The following is a 19807-nucleotide window of genomic DNA, read 5'->3' on the forward strand; positions in this document are numbered from 1 at the left end:
TGCCTGCTGAGCGAAGCACAGCTGAGAGCCTGAGTGTGGGCGCCCGGCGGAGCTCCACGGGAGCCAACACAGGGCCTCCAGGGGGCACTATGGCCCAGGCTGGCTTCGCTTTTCCAAGGAGCCTTTGGTGAGTTCGATTATCTGGTAAATATCCAGCGCTTCCCCTGAAAGAGAGAGCAAACTGGTTACGCTGCTTCCCCAGGAGTGGTTCTTGGAGCTCAGTAATGAGAAAGGCTGTACTGTTAGGGTCAAAAGGGAGGATGGTGGGGGGGGGGGGGGGGGCGGCGGTGTCCCTAGTCTTTTTGCATAAAATGTTTGCCTTAAAAACTGTATATAGAAACCAAGCTTTCGATTGCCATTCAAAGCACATTTTTTACCTAAGAATGCACTTTGACTTTACACAATAAAGCTTTAAACCAAAGCTTCTAATATCCCTTCCATTTCCTCCGACATGCAGCAGAAACACATATCTTTGTGACTCGAACATCACCATGTTCGCTTTGGCCCCAGGGCTCGTTTTGCAGCCTCCTGTGCCGAGCTGCCAGCTCTCCAGGCCGCTGACTGGTCCACCTTAACCCTACCCGTCACGGGGACCGCAGGTGTGTGGTGCTCACCCTGGGGAATCCCGTATCTCCTTTCCATCCCTGTTGGGTTGGAAGGGGTTTCACAATCCATGGTCACTTCTTTCCTGAGGCACCGGTCAATGTCGACCGCACTGAAGAAGGCCACCGACTGGGGCAGGTCGTTCAGGCCCAGCTTGTAGGCAAACATGCACCTGAAAGAGACCCGGCCTCTCAGCCAGCCCCGCCCAGCAGGGAGGGCCTGTGTCCCTGAGAGAGTGGGGAGCACTGACCCCAGCCACCCACAGTGAGATGCTGAGACTTAGGCACGGGCTCAGGACACAGCTTTTTTCCTGCCTGCACACAGGTCATTGATGTAAGCGCTTTCTCGTGATGACTCGAATACACAAGCACTTTCTGTTAGTCTGCGAAGCACAGCCCCCAGGACATAGTGAAGAGGGCAGTGGATACAGTGCGGAGTACCGTGAACACCCCTCATCTCCCCTGTCACCGGGGCAGGCCACAGCTCCCGAACCTGTTCCGAGTAGCAGGCCCGCAGGAAGCGGCAGTATCATTCACTTCAACCACATTTTTACTATGAGGAAACATAAGCCAGTATATAAATTACTTTAAAACCACGTTTGAGTTTCCTCCTTAATAATGTATTCTGTGAGTAGTCAGAATAACAAACTTTTGGCACTGAAGGAAACATTTGCAGATTTAAAAAATCTCAATTTCCTATGAATCGAGGAACGCCACCTGTCCGACAGAAAGGGGTCCCCGTTTCTAGGGGAGCAGAGCCCGAGGACTGCTGTTCGGGACGTGTCCCCTGACCCGCCGCCTCTGTGGTCCAGTCTTGAGCTGCGACACTTTCTTTCTCCAAAGTTGAAGGCCAGCCTAAGACTTCCACAGTTTTTTAAGCTAGAGATAACAGCGAAAACATTCACATCTGGGGAGATGAAAACTCACAGGTCACACTCAGCCTGGTGCAAAGCCCTGCAGGTGGACGAGCACGTGGCCAGGCCAGAGGCTGCGCCTACCTGGTCAGCAGGTTGGCGATCTGCAGGGCCAGGGCGGCGCGGTAGCGGTCCCCCTCCTGCACCAGGTAGCGAACCTCGTCATGGATGCTGATGCAGAAGCGCCCGTCAATGGCAAACTCCTCAAACAGCCACTTCATGGCCACGAGCATGAGGTGCAGGTAGTCCACTGCCGAGCTCTGCACCACCCAATTCACGCGGCTGGTCATAAACTGGGCAGGGAAGGCGGGCCCAGGTAAGGGGCGCCACCACACCAGCTCCTCAGGGGAAGAGCCCGCCCGCCCTCCCTGTGAGCTGCACACGGCCCAGGGTGCATGATACCTCCCCCTGGGCCACCGAGGGCTCCAGGGCTCGGCTGATGCGGCAGCCCAGCACGGGGGTCCGGGGCTCATCGGACATGGCGATGCTCTCCAGCTTATTGAACATTTCTGACTCTGTGCCCCCCGTCCACGCACGTTCTGCGACCACCTTCCAATTCTTCCTGCGCGACCTGGGGGCCCAGGGGCAGACAGGGCAAGCTCCGTCCGTCAGTGTCAGCTAAAGACAAAGCATCCCAGCTCTCCAGGGGCCAGCCTGGACCCTCCCTCCTCCCTGGACACAGAGGGGCCTCACTTCCTCGAAGCCTCCCTCTGGATCTTGCGCAAGTCCCGCAGGGAGACGAAGCCATCCTCAGTCCTCTCCACGGGGATGTGCAACTGCCTCACCAGCCACTCGCCCTCGTCTGACAGCCGATACCTGGGAGGGTGCGGCACTGTCGGTCCGGCGTGAGCGCCTCCTCTGGGCCAGGACAGTTCCCCCAGCTCCTTACTCTACTTCCACAGCCACCGCGGGGCCCCGCCTCCCCCTGCCGGCTGTACCTCAGGGGAGAACAGGCACGGAGAGGCTGGCTTGGTGAGGTCTCACAGCTAAGAAAAGGCAGAGCCCAGACGGGAGCCCGAGCTTTGGGTCATGCCATGGCAGCCCAACAGAGGACAGACCATCCCCAAGGCTGTCAATGTCTCAAGTCTTAGACACTGAATTGCCAAATGACCAACAGATCCAGCCCTGTGAGGAAACCCATTGAAGGCCAACCACTAAGCAAATGTCACAACCCACGGACAAGCCAACCGGGAGCTCACGCACAGGTCTGAGGACAGAGGAGCCAGGCAAGGGCACAGGAATGGAAAAGGCAGCAATGACGTGCGGTGAAGGGGAGTGAAGCAGGCCTGAGGCCCCCAGGGCGAGGAGGCTGGTGCTGGGAGGGACCCTCACCGGCGCAGGCCCTTGGTGAAGGCATACATCTGCTGGGCCTTCTCGGCGGCCTCCTGGAGCGTGAGCCGGTGGTTAAACTGCATGAGCAGGCGCTCCGCGAAGGGCTGCCCTGCCCCATAGATGCGGCCGTAGTTGAAGATCTTGGCGTGCTCACGGCTGATGCCCACTGTGGTGGCCGTCTTACTGTGCAGGTCGGTGCCTCTGCTCTTCCGTCCTTGCAGGGTCATCCACCCAAAGGCTGTGCAGCCTAGGGGCAGGGAAGAGTAAGACACTGCCCCCAACCTCCCAACCAGGGTCCCAGGGGTCGGCGGTCTCCACTGTGCCAGCGCTGGGTCCTGCTCACCATGCATGCCGGCAAAGTGGGCGTCTCCCAGCACCGCCGCGATCCACAGCTCCTGCGAGTCTACATCAGCACCCACCAGGACGTAGCCGGGTGGGGCCTGCACCATGGCCTTCAGCTCGCTGCCTACTCGGTCCGGCTGCAGGAAGAGGGAGGTCGGGCCCTGCCAGACACCCGGGATGCCTCCTACCCCTGTCCAGCCCCTGGATGGTGGCCTAGCAACACTGGAGCCTGCAGGCGAAGGGATCCCCACGCGGTGCCCGGCCAGCTGCAGCCATCATGGCCAGCAGCAGGTACCCAGCCCGTGTGTGCCGAAAAGCGATGAGTGAAGCCAGGTTTGAACCCAAGTCCTGCCAGACCGGGTCTCAGGTTCCTTCCTCTCCATGCCCCTCACGGAAGGCCCTCTGCAACCCATTTGTAGAAAAGTCGGAGAGGAAGGGCAGGGACCAGAGGTGCAGCGGGTGCGTACCCGGGCGTTGCTGGCAGTGAGCCAGGTGGGCTCCACGGCCCGGCGGGTGATGGTGCCAGCGGTCACCACCTGTGGCAGGATGGCCCCATAGCGGCCTTCCTCGTCGTAATCTGGGTGCCTGCAGGGAGGGGAGAACTTACACCTCAGCTGGCATTGGTCCTAGAACCCCCCCCACTGCTGTCCCCACGACCACCTGGCAGGTCCTACCTGGTCACAACACGGGGCAGAGCCGACCTGGGCAGCCACACCACCATCTGGGAGCTGTGGGGACAGACAACACCACTATGGGGACAGAACTGGACCCCTCCCCACCCGGGCCCTCATTGCCCAGCTTCAGGGGCTGCAGTGCCCCTCCTCCTTGTCCAGCCTGTCACCACCGCCTGATCCACTAACTGCTCCCGATCTAGAGGACCCAGCTCCCAGGGACCCAGTAGTCACACCAAGAGGTCCTTTTAGGGCTGGGAGGGGCCATTAAGGCCCTCCATATAGACCCCCCTTGACACACAAATGGAAGCTGAGGCTGGCCCGTGCTCACCAGCACAGGACTGTAGGGGCCAGCCTCCGGGCCGAAGCTGGGCTGTCCACCACAGCACGGGCTGAGTGGGGGCCCCCAGGGCGAGGCAGCGGACAGCAGTCCCAGGGTTGCTCCTAGAAACCCAGCCAGGGGCAAGCAGGCACCTCTCTGCCCTCCCACGGTGGCCCACCTGATACGCTTGTGGGCATTCCTCCAGAAAGAAATCATTTTGTTGATTTCCAGGGCACGAGGCCCACTGGCACCTCCTGGGCCAGCCTGCAGGGTGCCGTCCTCCATCTTGGGCAGGAAGTCCTTGGCAAAGGGGCTGCCCACGTTGCAGCTGTTCCCGTCCTGGGGAGGGCAGCGGAAGTGGGGTTGCAGGCAGGTGGCAGGCCCCCGCTGGGGAACCGACAGCCTGTGCACCTGGGCCCTGCCCAGAACCAAGGGCGGAGCAGTCTGGGGCAAACCCTGCCCCGACAGCCACTCACCCAGGCAGGCTCACGGACAGACACAAAGCAACCTGGCTCCCCTCCCAGCAACAGCCTGCAGTCCACATTTCCGGTGCCTAACACCCGCCCCGTGGCGTCTGATCCCACCACATGCCCTCTGTCCCCCGACTGTCAGAAGGGAGACAGGCTCAGAGAGATGGTGCTGTTTGCTGCAAGGCCATTCCCTGCCCTGCACCTGCCACCATCATTCCTGCAAAGGGGGCTGTCACCTCGGAGGCCTGCTGTGAGCCCGGGCACGGTGAGGACCCATGGGACACACACCTTGTGAGGCAGCTTGAAGAACCAGCAGCCCGGGATGTCCACGTCGTGGTAAGGCCCGTTGCCATGGTGATAGGCTGGCTGGCTGCCTCTGGGGCGGCCAGTACCCGTCTGTGGGCCATGCACCGGGGTCAGGCCCCGCCCCGACGCCTGCATTCAGCGAGGGCCATGGGGCAGGGGCCTGACACAGAGCAGGCACGCCAGGAAATGACAAGACAGCCACCAGGTCTCAGGTTCCCTCCTCAGCCGCCCAACAAGTGCAGGGCCACCAAAGGCAGGGCAGCGTCTCCCAGCCCCAGGACCTCAGGACCCCAGGGACCCCGGTGGAAAGCTGCTCCTTGGGTGTAAGGAGGGCCGGCCCCCCAGCACCCACCCGGAAAACCTGAGTGCACGCCCTGCTCACCGGGGCCGGGGGTTGGGCCGCAACTGCCCCTTCCGCAGGCTCCACCTCGGCCTCAGCCTGCACCTCTAAGCAGCCCAGTTCTTCCACCTGGATGGGCCCAGGTACCAAGGGGGTGAAGCAGGAGGCTGAGTCGGCCAGAATCCACCAGCCCCTCCCTGCGACACGCAGACAGCCCAGGCTGGCCTGGGGTGAGAACTGGGCAGCCCGAGCTCCCACCCCCTTCCCTGGGAGGGAACAGCGCCCACCCCGAGCTCAGGCTGGCACGTGCCCTCACCATCTGCCACTCCTCGGCGAGCAGAAAGTCCTCGGCCAGGCCTGCCTCCTGTGGCTCCGGCTGCCGCTTCCCCTGCTCCAGGCAGTGCTTGCTGTACAGGGACTCGATGGCTCTGGGCAGAGAACAGCGGCAGCGGCCTCTGGTTATGGGTGCCCGCTCCGGGCCAGGCAGCTGGCTGGGGGCTTCCATCTTGCCCCGGCTTAGTCCTCAGAACCCGCTCTGAGGCGGAAGCAGACAGCGCTCTCCCTGGTTTTTAGACAGCGAGCAACAAACCGAAAATGACACGGCGCCCTGGTGCAGGCCAGGGTTCGAGGCCTGGTCTGACTCAGATCTACACCCCACTGATGCCACAGGCTGCCACCATCCCAGGAAAAGCTCCAGGGCAGAGCGGTGGGAAGTCAAGCCCCAGCTCTGACCCCAGCTGGCTCCTCAGTCCCCCCAACTCCATGCCCTCAACCCCTCCCCACCCCAGGCTCTGCAGCCCCCAGGGCGGGGTGGCCATGGCAAAAGAATTGGAACCCGCACTCTCAGACCCAAGCTCTCCCCAGCAGCCTGAGCCGGTCTGGCCTCTCCGGCAAGGAGAAAGGGCCCTTAGGTGCCCGGCCCTTCCTCCCCTGAGCCGGAGGCTCACCTGTAGGGGCAGGTCACCCCAGTCGGAGCTGGGGAGGTGCTTGCGGGCACGTGGGCCAGGTTGTCCCGCCGCCCAGGCACCAGGTACCCCCAGCCGTGCCGCTCTGAGAAGTGCAGGGGGAAGCCGTCCCAGGTCAACGCCATCAGCTTCGGTGTGACCCGCATCTGCAAGCTGAGGAGGCTGGGGCCCGGGGCCCACGCAGGGTCATCCAGCCGCGGACAGAGCTTCCGGTACCACCTGGGCCCCCCGAAGAGAACAGTGTCACAGTGGGGACACGCTCTACTGCCCTCCAAGGCCCCTGGGCTTGCTTCTGGTGACCTCGGCCTACAGCCACCATCCTCCCCCACGGAGCCCCCTGCAATAATTCAAAAATCACAGAGAGAAGACCCCTGGTTGGGCCCACTGAGTCAGAGCCCAGCCTACAGGATGGCCCGGGGCAGGGCTCCCTGGGAGGCACCAGCTGGGAGCAGACACGGGGGTAAGAGCAGACTTGGAACATGTTAGGGGCCCAGGGCTCACCCGGGGTGTCCAGGGAGGTGCTGGGGCCGCTTGGGCAGGAGTGCCGTGGTCCCCTTCAGCTGCTCCAAGCAGGTGCGGGTCGCAACAGCTCGCTGAGACTCCTCCTCCTCACTAGGCGGGCCGGGGTCTGCAGAAGATCGGGAGGATGATCAGAAAGGCCTGCCCAGCCCACTATCTCCAAGGCTGGAGCAACATTTTCCCAGGGCCGCCTCTGCCCACCGGCCACATGTGGTCCCCACCTTCCTGATCCTCGGGAGCTCCGGGGGCCTCAGCCGCCTCAACGGGCAAGGGGCTGGTGGCCTCCGGCTCCTTCCTCTTCACCTTCTTTGCCTTCTTCTGCTTAAACTCTTGCAGGTCCCACTCCAGGTCCCAGAGCCAGGGATCTTCTTTGTACCTGCACAGCCAGTCCACCAGGGCACGGCTGAGGCCAAGCCAAAAGCCAGGCCCCCTGCCTGCCTGCCCCCTACCTGCCCCCTGCCTGGGTCTGTCCACCCTCGGCCAGGCTACCTCTCCCCTGACAACAGCTGGCAGGCGTCGTTGGCCAGGTCCATCAGCGACTTCTTCATCTCCCACTGCAGCTCCTCGTAGGTGCTCTGCGCCTCTGCCAGGTAACGCTCCCAGTTCTGGTTGACAGGCAGGTAGGAGACCCCCATCTCCAGCATGCCAGCCAGAGTCACTGGGTGAGGACACCTTGGGGGCAAACACCCAGGGCACCATCAATGACCACAGCAGGCGGGGCTCCGGCCCCATCCCTGAGCCCTGACCCAGCCACCCACACAGCACAGCTCTGCAGTTGGACAGACAGGCTCTGACCCCACATTTACCGCCTCCTGCCCAGAGACCCAGGGAAAGCCCCTGTGCCTCTCTGAGCCTCTGCCTCCCTTTGCACACTGGGGGTGCAGTCACACGCTGCCCAACCACCGGGATGTGTTCTGAGAAATGTGCTGGGAGCTGGTCCTGCTGTGGTGAGAACACCACAGCCCACCACACACCCAGGCTCAGTGACACAGCCGACGGCTGCCGGGCCGCACACCTGGTGGCAGGTGCCCGCACTGATCACGGGAGCAGCTACAGTGTATCTAAACGTGGGAAAGGTGCGGAAAAGCTGCAGTGTGAAAGATGACGCCTGTGTCTCCGTGCAGGTGACGTGACACAGTGCAGAGAAAACCCCGGAGAGGCCACCAAAGAGTGACTAGAGCTGAGGAGCGAACTCGGTGACGCAAGGGGACACAAAGCTACTCAGAAGCCATTGCATTTTTACGCACCACTAACAAACTGTAAGAGAGATGAAGGGGACGACCCCAGGCACTACTGCGCTGAAGGACCAAACGAAACCACCGGGAATAGCGGAGTGAATGACCTGGCTCGGGGAAAGCGGATGACCTGCCCACAGGCCACCATGGGGCCTGGAGCCGCAGATGCTTCTGACGCTGAGCCCGTCCCATCTGCCTCCCTTGCTAACACAGCCAGGATGGAGGGGGCCCTGAGCTCTGGCCCTGGGTGCAGAGTGGGTGCCGAATACACTAGGAGCAGGCCCAGGAAGCTCCAGCACAGCCCTTGGCGCCCCCTGTGGGACCTCCGCAGAAGCCCAGGGCCGGGGCAGGGTGGCTCCACCCCTCCCACAGGGAAAGGCTAAGGCCCTCCCTGAGGAGGCCCCAGCCCCACCTGGTGACAGTGGCCCAGGCTCCCACAGGGGCCCAGCCTCACCTCTCCAAGAAGAGTGGGAGCTGCTGCTGGAAGACCTCATAGGTGGCCCACACGTCCTGGGCACAGTACTGCATCAGGTCCTGGCACAGGCGACAGGAAGGCGCTGGGCGGGCAGCCATCCCACTACCACCGCCGGGCTCGGGGTCAGGTCTGGTGGCTGCGTGGCCCGGGTTCTGCAGGGGGCCGGCCGCAGCCCGCCACCCCAGAGCCCCCACGGCACTGTACCTGGAAGTTCTCCCGGATGTCCCTCATGCTGCCCTTGACAAACAGTTCCCGGGGCTCCTTCCGGAGGGGAGGCCCGCCCACATAGAGGCTGTGCACGTCTGCCAGGTTGTTGACGCTGCTGATGTCCAGCCAGTCCCAGGAGGAGACCTGAGGGGCCAGGGCAAGGGGCACGGTTGATCTGCGCGGCCCCGAGCCAGAACGGCGGACTCACGGGGGGGTCCCATGCCTCCCGCAGTGCACTCACCACGGGGCCATTGGCTTTGCTCCGGGGCTTCTGGGCTCGCTGGGTGTCGTGCTGGGCCTTGCGCTTGCCCTGCTTGGCCGCCATCCACAGGCTGCGCTGGAAGCTACTGAGCCCCGAGATGGCCATGTGCATGCTCATAGTGTCCAGGAAGCGCGTGAGGGAGCCCTGCGGACAGGCTGCTGCTGAGGGCCAGCGCCCCGGGCCCCCGCACACAGCCTCCCACCCCGCCACATGGCTCTGCCACTTGCTGAAGACAGCACACCTTCGTGCTTGCTCACGTTGATTCCTTGACCTGTGGGGGACCTGCTCTCCCAGATTCCAGCCACCCTTGACGGTGCAGACCAGGCTCAATCCCAGCACACAAGACCTCCTCAGTGTCCAACAACCGCTGTGGGGGGCACTGAGCCACCGAAACAAGGCCTCCCGAGCTAGCGGGCTCAGCCCCCAGCACCACCACCCACAAGTGATAGGCTAAGGCCGCTCTCCCCAGTGGCCTATCTCCCGGGGATGCTGGAGAAGGCCATGACAGAGCACCTTCCACAAAACCGAGAACTGGCTCGACTGGACACCAGGCAACAGTCCCTGGTGCCTGGCGTGCACATGGGTGAGACCCTCGGGGACCCGGGGGAGCTGCTGTTCTCTCTTTTCATGAACAACAAAACTGAGGGTTGGGGTGCTAAGGCACTCACAGCACTCATCTACGGCGGAGCCAGCATGGACGCCCAGGCTGCGTGGCCCAGAGCCTCCACGGGCCCGCGCTGAGCTTGAACAGGCCACACGGAGAGAAGGGCCACGTGTCCTGTGACAACTTGGGCTCTGTAACAGGCAGGCCCTGGGGACAGAGCAGTGGGGCACAGGGGCCAAGGGCAGGGACAGCTGGCAGTGGGCCCCAGGACCCTTACCTGGACCAGGTACTGCTCCCTGATGTGGGCTCGGTCGAAGGAGACGTTGTGCCCCACCACTAGCTGCTCCTGCTGACCTCGCTGGGCAGGGCTGCCAGTCCTGGCAGGGACCTCCAGGGGAATGAGGTCAGCCGGCGACAGCTGGCTGGTCCAAGAGTAACGCTCTTCCACCAGCCGCCGGCTGCACCAGGAATACCTGAGGGAAGCAAGAGACAGGCAGGTTCAGCCCAGAGGCACGGAACTTCTGCTCCACAATGCCCACCGCATGACTGCCACCGTGTGCCAAGTCACACCAGTGGCTGGGGACCCCAGAGAGACCAGTGGGTGCCCCTAGCCCTCACAGAGCTAGAGGTCAGGTGAGGCTATGTTTTGGGGGTGCCAAAAGCTTCTTTACTTCCCCAGATAAAGACGGCGCGAAGCAGCCCCGCACTGGGTGACCCGCACTCAGCCTGCATGCCAGTCCAGGTGCTCCCCAAATCTGTGTTTGGCCCCGCGGTGCTTTACAAAGGCAATAGACCCCTCACATCTACAGACACAAAGCAACTCAGTGCTCGAAGTGCTGGTATGCGAGAGAAGTGATTATAATAGAACCCAAGGGGCAAATTTGCTTTTTAATTGAAGGCGGAAAAAAAAAAAAGAATAAAAAAGGACACACTCAGCACCCACGTGCAGGATGAGTCACCTGGTGGCGGGGAAGATGCTGAAGGACAAAGAGCAAGTCACACACTCGGAAGGTCTGTCCCTCTCTGAGCACCACGCTCAGCAGGACCCGGGAAAGTGCTGGGACGGAGGAGACATCCTCAAATCGCACAGGTGGGGGTGGCGGGACAGGGGACGGGTGCTGCCTGCTGAGGGCCCCACGGGGATCAGAAAAGGCTGGCGTCTGCTCGGGGTCCACCAGGCTGAGTGTGGGGACTGCTGCTGAGGGAAACTGTGTGCTGTAGGGTCAAGGCCGGTCAGCGTCACAGTGAGTGACAAGGTCATCTGTGTGGCCACCACAGGTGAAAGGAGCTCCCTGCAACCCTTATGGGGGGGGGGGGGAGGGGTTATCTGCCACTAGTTGCAACAAACATAAAACTAGGTTTTGGGGGGAGGGCTGTGGCTGGGGGGGCAGGCAGAGTGAGCAAAAAGAGGTTCCTAATTTTATAGCTGGTAAAATCTAGCTGGCCCTCCAAGGGTGGAAAGATGCTTGGGGGACTCAAGCCTGAACCTCCTCCCCTGCCAGTTATCACGGAAAAGCCCTTGACAATGACACAGAGGGAAAGGCTTTAGAGTGTCAACTGTCTGAGGCTGCGGTGATGACAGAAACCTGGGTCACACTGGTGACAAGATCCAGGTCTGCAGCTGTGCATGACAGCTGTGTGAGTATAAATTTATGGGTGACTAAAACAAAAAAAAAAGAAGAAAGCCAAAACACAAATGCCTTTGGTAAACTGAAAGTGAGCCAGAACCAACGCCATTAATACCCCGTCGTCCCTGCGAATCTCAGGTAGATGCGGGCGACCCGCGGAATGTCCCTCCGCTCTCATGGCCAGCGCCCTGCCCAGTGGCCTTTGGGAAACTGCCCTAAAGGCTGCCCAAGGCTTCCCCACCCACTGGACACTGAGGGCTGGTCAGGCACGTGATGTTAGGCAGCCATGTGGCAGGGACGTGTCCAGGATGAAAGGGGACCGCTACGGTGGCCCCATCACATACCTCCCACTCCCACCATAGTCTGTATGAGCCCAGGCCTCTGCACCCAGCACCACCGGCCAGAATGGCACGGGAATGAGAGGATGGACCGACCGAACAACCAGGCCAGAGAGGCAACAAGTTAGAAGAGGGAGTGAAAAGGGGACTTCAGTTAAATTGTCCGAAAACCACCAAGAGATCAAAAAGCAAGTCTCCCTCGTCGGCTTCCCAGTTGTCTTTCAGCCACTGCGGCCTCCTTCACCCTCTCGCTCACCACCAGGTGGGTCACGCGGTCATAAGCACTGAGCCGCCCCTCCTGACGGGACCTAAACCAGTGAGGAAGCGCCCGGTCTTGCCCTCCCAGCCACTACTGCCGGCCTCGCCGGTTCAGCCCCGTTTGCGCCATTTTCCACACAGCACATTGAACGTTTCGCAGCTTTCTTTACAAAGACGGGGCTTCCCGTAGGAGTAAAGAGAACTGCCAACTTTCTGGCTGGCCAGCCCTGAGGGCATTAAGGTTGTAAAAAGTATTCGAATCCTAGAACAAAGAATCAAAAAGGGGAGCAATGGTGCTGCCATCCTTGTTTCAGAGACTCCAGTAGCACTAATTAAAAAGAAAAGGAGGAGACTGAATATACCCTTTGGGGACCACGATGCCTGCTTGGGAGGCTGAGGGAAGGAAGCAGCGTTTCTCAACTGGGGGTGGTCAGGGGGATGCCACCAGGGAGGGGGATTTGGAAATGTTGGGGAGTGGTCTCTTCTTGCCTAGGACAGTCCCCCGAAAAGGAGACTTCTCCTGTGCAAAACACCCAACAGCATCCCCAGAGAAACACTGTGCAGAGGTCTCGGACTAATGGGTCAGGAAGCTGTTTAGCCCCAGAGCCCAGTGTTCTCCAGGGTCTCCCAGTGCGTCTCCAGTACAGCAGTCTCCTAGGACCCAACCCCTATCACCACCTAACATCTGCCTGGGAGCTTGCTTCCCGCCTGGATCTTCTGTCCATGAGCTGGGGCCCAGCTTGTTTTAGCTCAGGTGACATCCATCCACAGGCCTGGGAAAGCATCCGCAGGGCACACTGTGGGAACTCAGTAAATGTTCACTGAACCAGACAACCAGGCTGGGTCCCCCACGTGCCATCAAGCCCCCGGACCCCAGCCCACACTCACCAGGCCAAGGGGGATATGGCCACCGCCAGCGTGGGGCACATTCCCTCTGCCAAGCAGACCTCCACGTCGAACACCAGGGCCCGCTCCTCGGGGATGGCCACGGGTTCGGCCTCCCCCGCGGGGCCGTACCGGGTCCAGCCCTCCGCCCAGGCCCAGCTCGGCGGCCTGGGGGGCAGCTGGGCCTGCAAGAGCGAGTTGGCCGCCTCCAGGTAGGGCAGGCTCTGCTTCTGGGCCAGGAGGCGGAAGTGCTGGTCCAGGTCGCCCCCGTAGAGGGACGGCAGGCGCAGCTCCACGTCGGGCAAGGGTGCGTCCGGCTGCCCCCAGAGCCCGTGCTTCTGCAGGTGCTCGACGCTGCGGCGCACCGCAGCCTCGCCGGGGGTCTCCGCGCCGAGCCCGAAGATTTGCTCGTGAAGCCCTCTCGACAGCATCTGAATGTGCAATGGATTGTACCGCAGCTGCCCGCCCTCCGAGGACCGCACTTGCGGCTGCCCGTTGCTGGAAACGGGGACGGAGACGGAGCTGGAGGCCCAGCGCCTCGGAGCTGGAACCGGCCCTGGCCCGACAACCGTGGAGCCGGCCACTTTCTTCCAAAGCAAGCGGTTCATGGTGGGTGCAGGGAGCCCCCCGCTGGGATTCAGGACACCTGGCTTTGGGCTCCAGCTTGGCTGCTTTTACTGGCTGAAAGACGTGGAGAGAGACACGTCTTGTCTCTGTTTTCCTGTCAGTGAAATGGGCCTGACCATGCCTGCCTTCCACCCACAATCCTAAAGGAGACAGACGACATAAAGTGTTACTACATACACATCACCTGTTACATTAGAAGCCATTATTCCTTGCGCACTTATTGCATCCCAGGCAACGTGCCAGGCACTTTTGGGTACATTTTCTCAGCTAAGCCTCAAACAACCTGGGGAAATATCAACACCCCTGCTGAGTAAATCGAGGTCCACGTAGGTTCATCAGTAAACTTGGGGAAGGTGAAGGCACGCGTGCTGGTTAACAGCCCTGGGGCTGGAGTAGGACGACGCAGGTTTGAATCCTGGTCCTGGCTCTTAGGAGACGCGTGACCTTGGGCGAGCTCCTTAGGCCCCCTGTAAGTGGGGTGAAGGACTCTGTCGTACAAGGCTGTTGTGTGGGGGGCAAAGGAGACTAGGTCGCACGGCCCGGCCCTCGGCACATGGTGGCTGCCATGATCGCGACCGCCACGGCCCGGGGGCCTGGCGCCAAGAGGTGACAGGGCCCGGATTCGAACCCGCTGGGCGGGACGGCGTCCCCGGGGGCCCCCACCCAGACCCGGCCGCCCGCTGGTGCCCGGCGGCGGCGCCGCGGTGCGCCCTGGGACGAGCCTCCGCCCTGCTCCCGGGCCCCGCTCCCAGATTGCAGAGGGAGGGGCCGCGCCGCCGCTCCAAGACCCGGCCTTCCCGGCTCCGAACCCGCCGGAAACCTCGGTCCGCCTAGTGCCTCCAGGTCTGCCGCTCTCGACTCCCGGCCAGCGACGCGGCGTCCCCCTCCGCGGGGCCTACGCAGCCTCAGGGTGGCGTGTGCCCCGGCCCGACCAGTCCGCCTGGGTGGCAGCAGCAACTTCCCGTCAGCGCCGCGCTGGGTCCAGCGACTTACCCGACACGCAGGCGGGGAGACTCCCCGTGCGGCCAATCGCAGGGCCGCAAGTGGACCGGTCCTCACGCGGGGAAGAAGGGGACTTCCGGGTGGGCCCTCCCGGCGAGACTCCGGGAACTAGGGTCCAATCTCCCCTGCTCAAGAAGCAGGTGGATCGGTCCCCGGGAAAGCCCGGAGGGCGGCAATAAGACTTTTTAGCTCATCCAAAGAACCCCAGCCACGGCGCGGCCGCGTGGCCTAATGGATAAGGCGTCTGACTTCGGATCAGAAGATTGCAGGTTCGAGTCCTGCCGCGGTCGCACAGGTGGATGCATACCTTTTTCTGTTTCTTCACTCCAGAAACGAAATACTCGGAAAGCTCTGAACACGGTGCCGGAACACGGTGCCAATCACCGCATATTAAAGCCGGCGAACGCCCGGATCTGCGGAGGTAACGGTTCCCACACGGTGAGCTCAGCACGTCCCTGTGAAATTGCTCGCCTACGTGTCCCGCGTGGGGAGGGGCACAGCCCCGAAGAGTACCAGCCGCGCGTGCCCCGACGCGGTGGGAGGGGAGTGAAGAGGAAGCGCATCGTTTGCGGAAATCCCGATTTAATTTCAATTGATACCGAGGAATGGCAGGAGGTCACGGCTGAAGGGAGTCCCTCCTCTGTTAGCTTTGCCCCGTGCGCGGCCTCCCCTAAGCCCGGGCAACTCTAATGGGGGGAAAAACGCTGCGTTTTGTTGTGTTGAACCCCAATCTGCCCCCTGGTTGTGAACACCTCCTCCCGCCCGCCTAAGCGCGTCTTGCTCCCTCCAGTCTGGGGAGCAGCCAGAGGATGCTTTTCATCGTGGCCTCTGCACCCACCTCCTGTTGCTCCAGGTGCCCCAGTAGCGGGGCTCTCCGCGCTCCGCGGTGGACAAGCCGTAAAAACCGCGCAGAATGAGGCCCGTGTGAACAACGGGAGCTTGGACACCCAGCTGCGTTGAGGAGGAAACGCGAGGCTCAGACAGATAACATAACTGATTAGGGACAAAATCCAGGCCTCCCGCACCTTCCAGCCAGGGCACAGTGATCTGATGGGGGCACAAAGTTCGGTATTTTTCAGGAGTAGGCAGCGGGTTTAGCCAGGGACACACACACACCCCTCCACCTGCCCCGCGGGCTGCTCCTGCCCCGCCCCGCCCCTCTAGCAGCCCCCAGGGGCACAGAAAGAGCCCTACTGTTCTGGGCGTATTTAACATACACACCAATGTTTTCCTGTTTTTTTTTCTTTTGGCTAAAAAATTAACTGAAAATTCACCATTTTATAATCCGTCCCTCACAAAGTACCCAGAGGAGGGACTCCCGGTGTATGTCAGGGAGTCCCTGAGTGAGAAGCCCATTTTCATCACTTATCCCCTTCCGAAATTTAGCATTTCCGTCAATTATGAGGTTAGACAACCAGCCACAGTGGCGTCGGCAGCACTGCCTGAGAGCATTCGTGGATAGTTTCCTAACACGTCGCAATTGCTGCAGATTTTGCAATGTATTTGTTTCTACTGATATATATTGTATCACCTATGCTTTCGACTATTTCATTATCTTTGCTTTCCTGCGTAACCCTCTGTGTTTTGTGCGTTTAAAGACATTATTCTAAGGTGTCTATGGCACGAAGAAGCCAAGAACCCTTGGCCTATGTGAATGTCACTTCCAAGGGACGCTGTAATGGGGCCTGCCTGGTGCCCACTGGAAGGGCAACCCAGGGTCAGGCACTGTCCATCAAGATGCATGCCCCCCTCTCACAAGGCGACTTCAGGCCAGGCAGGTGTCCTGCCCCTGGAATGAGACTCCTCAGCAAGGACAAAAACAGCAGATGCTGGTCCCTGCTTGGGGACATGAGCCCTTACTGCCAAGCTGCGCCCAGCTGCTCCACCTCCCCTCCTTCCCTTTCTGGGAGCTCCCTCAAGTCCCTCCAGGGAAGTCTGTCCCTGCTGGAATTGCCGGAGGAGAAAGCAGATACATTGCCCCCTCTTCCCTGGACCTATCTCCTTCCACGGTAGCAACAAAGTTCATTAGGAACTTTGTTGTAAAGCATGTATCTCAATTGTAACAAATGCTGGGGGGTTTTTTAATCTCCCCTCCCACTGCTGTGAATTTGCTGGAGCTTCGTGATAACCACCAGCACTGTACATGCCATGCTTGGTGCTGAGCTTACACAGCCAACTAAATTAATCCTCCCATTGGCCCTAAGACTGAGGCACTGTAATTATGCCCTCTACTGGTGGGGAAAGGGAGGCACAGGGATCCTGCCCAAAGCCCTACAACCAGGCTACACAATTTAGAGCAGCATCTCATCTCATCCCCTCGATGACCCCAGTGGCACTGTGGGTACACAGGTGCGGCCGTTACTCCGTCTCATGGAGGAGAAGACAGACTCCAATAACACGCATGAGGTGGACTCACATATCCAAAACCCACACAGTCCGAGGCCTGGATCAGAACCCAAAACTTGTATGATTCCAAAGCCACGAGGCACTTCTGCAAGCCCAGTGACCACAGCACAGGCCAGAAAGCAAATGTGAGAAGCCAGAAAGCCAGCCACATCATCGGTTGGCTATGGGCCACACCGGAGTGACTGGTCCAAGATCCCAGGTCACGCTATCTGCCCTTCCAGTATTTGTCAGAAAGCAACCCGCGAGTCTATGAAGGCTTTTCCTGAGACTTCCTCCTTTGTGCTTGACCAAAGGGACCCCCAGGAGATCCTCAGACCCAATTAACTTATTAACTTTCTGAGGTCCCACAGGTATGAGAGGGACCGGGGCTGAAAGGGAAGGTGCGGAAAAGGGGAAAGGGAAATGCCATGGCGACAAGGGGCCCAGCGTCCTGGCTGCAAGAACCCTGGGGAAGGAGGTCCTGAGCCTGCCCCATCCACCTCAGTCTACCTGGGACCTTCCCGAAGGAGACCAGGAGAGCGGAGGCTCCAGGCGAAGAGGTGAGGTTTTGGCCTGGAGTCTGGGCCTGCCGGTTTCCCAACCGTTAGGAGGGCCTCGCCCACGAGCGGGTGCTCGGCGCGCAGGGTGAGAGGCAGAGAAGAGCCAGGAGGAGGAACAGGCGCCCAGGTCTCGCTGGGATACTGCACCTGTCCAAACGCTCAGGCCAACGCTCCGCGCGGCCGGAGTCTTTCCCGCCCCGCCCGCAGCGGCCTAAACCACGTGCGCCTGCACCTCCCGGGAACTCCCGCCAGAGGGTGCTGTTGGATAGCGCGGGGAACCGCGCTCCGGCGCCCAGATTGGCGAGGTCAGGCCCCAGACAGGACCCGGGTCCGGTAGGAAGGACAGAAGGAGGAAGACGTGGGTTAGGAGCCTGGGAGACCCTCAGGAGCTCCCGTGTCCTGCAAGAGCCTCGGCGCAGTCTGGCTAGGGCTTGGGGGTGGCGGGCTTCTGGCTCCCGGGTTTCAGGTCTAGAACCGTACGGGAAGGGGGATGGCAGGGCGGCGAGCGAGAACTCCAGCTGAGACACCAGGGGGCGGTGGTCTGACCTCCTTCGCTCTTCACCCAGGCCGCGAGGGGCTCCGCCAAGTCTCCGCACCCAGTCCCTTAGGCCTTTTGCAGGCTCAGAGAGTGTTCACCCCCCGACTGACCCTGCGGGACTCTTGGGGGCGCTCGAGGTAGGGCACTGGCGCAGGAGCGTTGCAGCCGATCCCGAGGCGAGCACTGAGGAGCTGAGTCCCCGCGGAGGGGGTGGTGTGTGAGGAGGCCCACAGGAGACGTGGGGCCCCGGGTGCCCTGGCAGCCTAGGAACCTGGAAGTCACATCTTGGGTCAGGGAGCCTCGTGTCCTCTCCCCAGTGGGCCATGTCGACCACACCGACCTTTGAGGACAATTGGAGGCCCCTTGCGCTCAGGACTGCCTGTGCATCCCTCACCCCCAAAACCGGGAGGTTTCCTTTCACGCTCTTAACTCAGGAGAGGCTTGAGCCAACTAGCAGCTGGAGGTCTCGGCCTGAAGGAAGAGAGGAAGGGGGAAATGCAGGCTGCTGGGATGCTGGAGAAGGGGGAGGAGGTGTGATGTTGGCTGTTCCCCCATCTCATTCCTGAATCTGGCTTCCACCTCTTCAAAAGCTACCTAGCAAGGCCGGGAGCCCAGAGGAGAACAACGGGGTGTCCACCGGACCCCGGGTTGAGGGCATGCAGACTGGGACAGTCTGGAGAATCACACTCGGCCTGCACCCACGCCCAGTCCCCTCCAGACAGGATGAGACCCAGATAACCAGGGCGCGGCCGTGAAGCCTCCAAAGGCTGCGGGAGCAGAGAGGACAAGAGGGACCTCCGGCAACCGGGTTTGGCGAGCCCCTCAGTGGGCCACAGGGGCCGGAGTGGCGGCCTAATGGATTCAGGCCTGCGCCGCAGAGGCGCGCCCGCCCTCCCGCCCGAGCTCTCAATAGTGGACAATGGAGTCCCGGGGTGACCCGAACAAAGAATTTGGAAGTAGTTAAACTGCAGAACACGTTCTGGGCCTGGGTGCTTCCTTTCAAATAGAGCGCAGGGAGAAGAAAAGAAAGCACTTTGGGGTGGAGGGGTGAGAAAATGCCCAGGGGAAAAGTTGGTAGGTCGCCCCAGTTGCCGCCAGCTACCAGACTCCAGGGATTTCATAGGAAGTGGGGGGAGGGGGAGAGAGTGGCCCAAGTCAGCCTGACCGCCGGGAGAGGCTGAGAAACTTCCCCAGGAGGTGGCTGGGGTTCCCCCACAGGGCAGAATGTTTGCCTTGTACAGGGACCCCCACCTACCCGGCCACCCCAAGACTTCCACGCTGGGCCAGGCTCAGGAACGGGCTGCCAGGGAGCTCCTCCTGGGCTGCTTTGGAGACTGGAATGGGGCCCGTGGGTGGAGAGAGGGGAGGGAGGGCCTGGGTCCTGCACTCTCTGTCTGTCTGCCTGTCTGTCTCTCTCTCTGGGCCCGTGTGCAGCCCTCCCCCTCACTGGCCTCTCCTCGCTCCTGTAGCAGGCTCTCTGCGGACTGGCCTCCCTCTCCCATCCCTTTCTCAGAGCTGGTTTTCTGTTTTTCTTTCCCCAACCAGTTCAGATAGGCTGGGTATCGCCCCCCCCCCACACACACACTCTCTCTGCCCACTCCTCCCCCACACAACCAGCAATCTGGACCCTTCTAATGAGAATACGCTCTTCTTTTCCATTCAAAGGTAGGCCTTGAGATGTAGAAATTAGGGCCAATTAATATTTTTCTCTCTTATTTTTTCTGAACCTTGTAATTTCCCCACACACAGTGAGCGCCATCACAAAATGAGGAAGGGGGAAGGTAGTTAGAAAAGCAGTCAGTCACACTGGGGTCAGGCTAATTTAGAAAAAAAAGAAAAGAAAAGAAACTGGAGAGGTTATAAAGACAAAAGTGTAAATAAAAACGGTCGGAAAAAAATGGCCAGGAAAATGCATGAGGGTGAGGAAGCAAATCCTCTTTCCTTCTTCTGGCCTTTTTCCTCGAGTTGCTTAGGGAAGAGAGAAGTAGGGAGGAAGAAGGGCGCAGCAGCGGCCACTGCT

The 19807-nt window shown here is 60.8% G+C and overlaps 1 protein-coding gene and 1 non-coding gene across 4 annotated transcripts; one reads left to right on the forward strand and one right to left on the reverse strand.

Annotated features, from left to right (window-relative positions):
* Positions 1-26: 26 nt before the first annotated feature.
* POLG (DNA polymerase gamma, catalytic subunit) lies at positions 27-14257 on the reverse strand. Of its 3 annotated transcripts, none has more exons than XM_045196533.3 (25): positions 14123-14257; positions 13487-13585; positions 12679-13356; positions 9844-10039; positions 8942-9106; positions 8698-8844; positions 8473-8552; positions 7273-7455; positions 7005-7159; positions 6766-6892; positions 6247-6483; positions 5616-5727; positions 5342-5428; positions 4942-5049; positions 4362-4522; positions 3865-3918; positions 3658-3775; positions 3192-3327; positions 2849-3095; positions 2210-2332; positions 1919-2087; positions 1601-1776; positions 1096-1155; positions 615-775; positions 27-164 (listed from the first exon to the last, which is right to left on the reverse strand). In XM_045196533.3, exons 3-25 carry the CDS (start codon positions 13281-13283, stop codon positions 88-90), a joined length of 3684 nt encoding a protein of 1227 aa, XP_045052468.2. In that variant the 5' UTR covers positions 13284-13356; positions 13487-13585; positions 14123-14257; the 3' UTR covers positions 27-87. The 3 variants fall into 3 exon arrangements, with proteins under 3 accessions (XP_045052468.2, XP_045052466.2, XP_045052469.2); XM_045196531.3 differs by having other exon boundaries at positions 1601-1809; XM_045196534.3 differs by lacking the exon at positions 1096-1155 and having other exon boundaries at positions 1601-1809.
* Positions 14258-14521: 264 nt separating this feature from the next.
* TRNAR-UCG (transfer RNA arginine (anticodon UCG)) lies at positions 14522-14594 on the forward strand. Its single transcript has one exon. It is a non-coding gene; the product is annotated as a tRNA-Arg (tRNA).
* The last annotated feature ends 5213 nt before the right edge of the window (positions 14595-19807 follow it).

The sequence above is a fragment of the Desmodus rotundus genome, chromosome 10, assembly GCF_022682495.2.
Source record: "Desmodus rotundus isolate HL8 chromosome 10, HLdesRot8A.1, whole genome shotgun sequence".
In the NCBI taxonomy this organism is placed as follows: domain Eukaryota; kingdom Metazoa; phylum Chordata; class Mammalia; order Chiroptera; family Phyllostomidae; genus Desmodus; species Desmodus rotundus.